This window comes from Dendrobates tinctorius, unplaced genomic scaffold (genome assembly GCF_039654945.1).
Source record: "Dendrobates tinctorius isolate UK_male_01 unplaced genomic scaffold, ASM3965494v1 ptg000177l, whole genome shotgun sequence".
NCBI classification, from domain to species: domain Eukaryota; kingdom Metazoa; phylum Chordata; class Amphibia; order Anura; family Dendrobatidae; genus Dendrobates; species Dendrobates tinctorius.
Window position 1 is genome coordinate 18,448,800 of NW_027361844.1, and position 5,070 is coordinate 18,453,869.

At 44.7% G+C, this 5,070-nt stretch overlaps 1 protein-coding gene across 1 annotated transcript; it reads left to right on the plus strand.

The window, feature by feature from the left end:
- Positions 1–1,085: 1,085 nt before the first annotated feature.
- LOC141054206 (uncharacterized) lies at positions 1,086–3,282 on the plus strand. The gene is made up of 2 exons (XM_073551432.1): positions 1,086–1,806; positions 1,917–3,282. The coding sequence occupies exon 2, from the start codon at positions 2,152–2,154 to the stop codon at positions 3,280–3,282; it is 1,131 nt and encodes a 376-aa protein (XP_073407533.1). The 5' UTR covers positions 1,086–1,806; positions 1,917–2,151.
- Positions 3,283–5,070: the final 1,788 nt, after the last annotated feature.

Consider the following 5,070-nt stretch of genomic DNA (forward strand, 5'->3'; position numbering starts at 1 on the left):
CGTTTTTTTGCGCTTGAAAAAAACGCATACGTGCGCATGCATTTTTTCCCCTATATTTAACATGGGTGCGCATACCTGCGTGCTGGCATGCGCACGTATGCAATTTTCATGCGCTGCATTTTTTTGGGGTGTGCGTTTGTATTTTACAGACGCTACATGTTGCATTTTTTGGTCCTGCAAAAAAGCGCATGCGCACGTATGCGCACGTTTTGCGCTAAAAATGGCCATTATAGCCTATGGATGCGCATACGTGCGCACTGGCATGCGCATGTATGCGTTTTTTTAGCGCTGCGTTTTTTTGGTGGTGTCCACTTGTTGTACTAGTTATAAACTTCTAAAGTAAAAAAAAAAAAAGTCTATATAAAGGAGGTGCCTGCCAAAACTCTGCCACTACTACACTGACAGATTGGAGAGCAGACAGTCACCAAGGAACCCATCTTCTCAGCGTCAAGAATGTGAGTATATTACATTATATGCCTGTCCTTTTAAATTATATATGTACTAATGATTTTTATTATTTTTACATGCAGTATGTCTTCAGAATCCGAATATTCCCCATCGCGGCAGGAATTGGCGCAAGCAGACCGTGAGGTGATTATTTTCGTGCATCTGGTAAGTATATCTGCTGCTACTCCAAATCTCTTACGTTTTTTTCAACTTTTTTAAGACATCATCATCATCATCTTCTGCGGACGGGACTAGTGAGGGCGAAGAGCAGGAGCAGCGAAGCCAAGTCCCGGTGGTGATACGGAATGTATGTATCAAAGGATTTGTAATGTTCTTTATTTTTTATCTTCTATTTTTACTCTTTTTTATGTTTCTTTTTTTTGTAACTTTTTATTCAATTTAAATTTGATTATTCTAATGAATGTGTTTTGTCTAGGTTCCACAACGGGATGAAGACGTCTACCTGGATAATGAGCAGCTCATCAGCCTGGTCCAGGAGCGTGCGCCGTTGTGGGACAGCCGTGACCGGCTGTACAAGGACAATGTGGTGACCCGGCGGCTATGGAATGAGGTGGCCGCAGCGTTGATGGATGGCTGGGACAGCGCCACAGCATCCTCCAAAAAGGCGTTTAGTGAGTATTTCCCTGCTCTGTATTGTGCCGCAGTGACTGTTGTCCTTGACGGCACTGTTGGGTTTCGTGCTAGGTATATTCTAGCAGGAAACCCAACAGTGTCATCGGGCTCTACAGTGACTGCTTTGAGTATTGTATTGCTATATTGTGCCGCAGTGACTGTTGTCCTTGACGGCACTGTTGGGTTTCGTGCTAGGTATATTCTAGCAGGAAACCCAACGGTGTCATCGGGCTCTACAGTGACTGCTTTGAGTATTGTATTGCTATATTGTGCCGCAGTGACTGTTGTCCTTGACGGCACTGTTGGGTTTCGTGCTAGGTATATTCTAGCAGGAAACCCAACAGTGTCATCGGGCTCTACAGTGACTGCTTTGAGTATTGTATTGCTATATTGTGCCGCAGTGACTGTTGTCCTTGACGGCACTGTTGGGTTTCGTGCTAGGTATATTCTAGCAGGAAACCCAACAGTGTCATCGGGCTCTACAGTGACTGCTTTGAGTATTGTATTGCTATATTGTGCCGCAGTGACTGTTGTCCTTGACGGCACTGGTTTTTTTTTCCCAACAGTGGACAAAGTCCGAACACGTTGGCGTTCGATCAAGGACCTCTTCAACAGTGATGTTCGTGCTGAGGGCCAGGTTCGCAGTGGATCTGCGTCAAGGACCAGAACTAGATACCGTCACTATCACGCGTTGCAGTTCCTAAGACCGGTCCTTGCCACGAGATCGTAAGTATTATAAATTTTGGGTTTTTATTTTTATTAATCTGTGTTTTTCTAATCCACAGCTGATGCTTCTTGTAAAGGCATGGTAGTAATGATTTTCCTTTCTTCCACAGCACCTGGAGCAGCACCCTGCAACCTGGCCCTGGAGCGGTCCTTCCTCGGACGTCCTCTGACCCGTCCCAGCCATCCGACAGCTATGAAGCACCTTGCAGGTCAGCCACACACACAGCTGGTGACCAGGAAGCTGGGCCATCAGGTGTTCCCCTGTCCCAGGTCTCTGCCACTGGTTATGCAGGCACTACCCGCCAGAGGCAGAGGGCCTTGGACAGGAATGTCTTGCCCGAGTTTATGCATTTGAGCGAGGCCTTTAATTCCAGCCTCAAGTCGCTGTCCGACAGAGTTGAAAGCGGTTTTGCACTCATGGAACGTGGTTTCAACCACTTTGAACACCGCTTCAATTCTGTAGAACAGCGCCTTGACCGTCTGGAGGCCGACCTCAACAGACCAGCACACCATTTTTTTAGTAAGATTGAAAAGGGCATGGCGGAACACCTTAGTCCTGAGCAACAGCTGAATGTGCTGCAGGCCTGCAACAATGCTTTCTTGCAGGCTATGCAGCATAATCGGTACGGCCAGCAGTCAGTGGTGTCATTTCCACCTGTGCCACCATTGACTCGCTTCACCTCACTACCGACTTGTGCTGCATACCACTGCACGGACACCTCTATTCAAAGCCAGGACACCCACCGTTACACCACCACAAGTCTGAGTGCAGCTGGTCACTTCACCGCCACCACCATGGCAAGCGCTGCTCCTGTCTGGAGCACCACCGCCACTCCCATGCATGCGTGGAGCTCAGCCACCACTAGGCAAACATGGAACAGCCCTGCCGCTACAACAACATGTAGTAGCCCTGCCACCACCACTCCGCAAACCTGGACCATCACTGCCGCCACCAGTCCTCCTGCAAGGACGAGCACTGCCAACCAAGAGCAGCAGCAGCAGCCACCTCAGCAGCAGCAGCAGCCACCTCAGCAGCAGCCACCTCAGCAGCAGCCACCTCAGCAGCATCCACCTCAGCAGCAGCAGCAGCAGCCACCTCAGCAGCAGCAGCCACCTCAGCAGCAGCAGCAGCCACCTCAGCAGCAGCAGCCACCTCAGCAGCAGCAGCCACCCCAGCAGACGGGGGACCTACACTCAATATTTGCCCCAAGTTCAAGGCGAAATCAATCAAGGCGGGCATTGGGCCAAAGTCGGTCCAGGCACACAAGCCTACGGCGACATGCCATTACAACAAATGTACCTGAACAGATTTCCTCTCCTCCAAGTGTTCCTAGTTTAATTCCCTTAACTGGACTACCTTCCCCCACAAGTTTTGTTGCCCCTTCCCCTCAAACACCATCTTCAACTGCAAGTGTTGCATATTCCCTGCACACCCCCAAATTGAAACCATCTGCCCCCAAACGCCGGAAAAAATAATTTTGTGGTTTATTTTTGTGATTAAAAATAAATTTACATTTGTGGTTCACCATTACAAAGTTTCATTAATGTTGTTTGTGCCGCTCACACACACTGATGGGTAAATACATGTTAAAAACCAACCCAAGGCCTAGTATAGTCATATGTGAAATAACACGGGCTAGTATAGTCATACCAAGGCCTAGTGTAATAACTCGAGTTTTACCAACTTGGATCTGGTTTCATGAAAAACAAAAAGTTGAAACTTGTCTAAAAAATAAGCTTTCTTAAAAAGTTTCACCAGTTTGTTTTTTGTGAAACAAGATGCTAGTTGGTAAAAATCGAGTTATTACAGTAGGCCTTGGTATGACTATACTAGGCCGTGGTATTTCACATGACTATACTAGTAGGCCCAAGGCCTACTATACTCATATTTGAAATACCACGGCCTAGTATAGTCATTCCAAGGCCTAGTGTAATAACTCTAGTTTTACCAACTAGAATCTGGTTTATGAAAAACAAACTGTTGAAACTTGTCAAGTTTCACCAGTTTGTTTTTCGTGAAACAAGATCCTAGTTGGTAAAAATCGAGTTATTACAGTAGGCTAATATGTATGACTATACTAGTATGACTATACTAGGCCGTGGTATTTCACATGACTATACTAGTGTAGGCCCAAGGCCTACTATACTCATATTTGAAATACCACGGCCTAGTATAGTCATTCCAAGGCCTAGTGTAATAACTCTAGTTTTACCAACTAGAATCTGGTTTATGAAAAACAAACTGTTGAAACTTGTCAAGTTTCACCAGTTTGTTTTTCGTGAAACAAGATCCTAGTTGGTAAAAATCGAGTTATTACAGTAGGCCTTGGTATGACTATACTAGGCCGTGGTATTTCACATGACTATACTAGTAGGCCCAAGGCCTACTATACTCATATTTGAAATACCACGGCCTAGTATAGTCATTCCAAGGCCTAGTGTAATAACTCTAGTTTTACCAACTAGAATCTGGTTTATGAAAAACAAACTGTTGAAACTTGTCAAGTTTCACCAGTTTGTTTTTCGTGAAACAAGATCCTAGTTGGTAAAAATCGAGTTATTACAGTAGGCCTTGGTATGACTATACTAGGCCGTGGTATTTCACATGACTATACTAGTGTAGGCCCAAGGCCTACTATACTCATATTTGAAATACCACGGCCTAGTATAGTCATTCCAAGGCCTAGTGTAATAACTCTAGTTTTAACAACTAGAATCTGGTTTCATGAAAAACAAACTGTTGAAACTTGTCAAGTTTCACCAGTTTGTTTTTCGTGAAACTGGATCCTAGTTGGTAAAAATCGAGTTATTACAGTAGGCCTTGGTATGACTATACTAGGCCATGGTATTTCACATATGACTATACTAGTAGGCCCAAGGCCTACTATACTCATATTTTAAATACCACGGCCTAGTATAGTCATTCCAAGGCCTAGTGTAATAACTCTAGAAACTTGTCTATTTATACACTACCACAATTTTAAATAAAAGTTGGAATTGAGCTGATTACATTCATCCACTCAATGCTGACTTGTATTCCCCATTGACTTTCATTGGGTGGGGTTGGGTTTTGAGGGTTGGGTTTTGAAAAAATCACATACTTTTTTTTCAACTAGTTTGACAATTTTCTCTTGAAAAAAATTGGTTTCCTGATTCATGGCCTGCAGCTTTGCTCGTTCCAATATATTTCACGCAGACTAGCAATGCTGCATTTTAACTCATATGTGTATTTACCTGCCCAGGTGTGTGTTTAACATCAAAAAA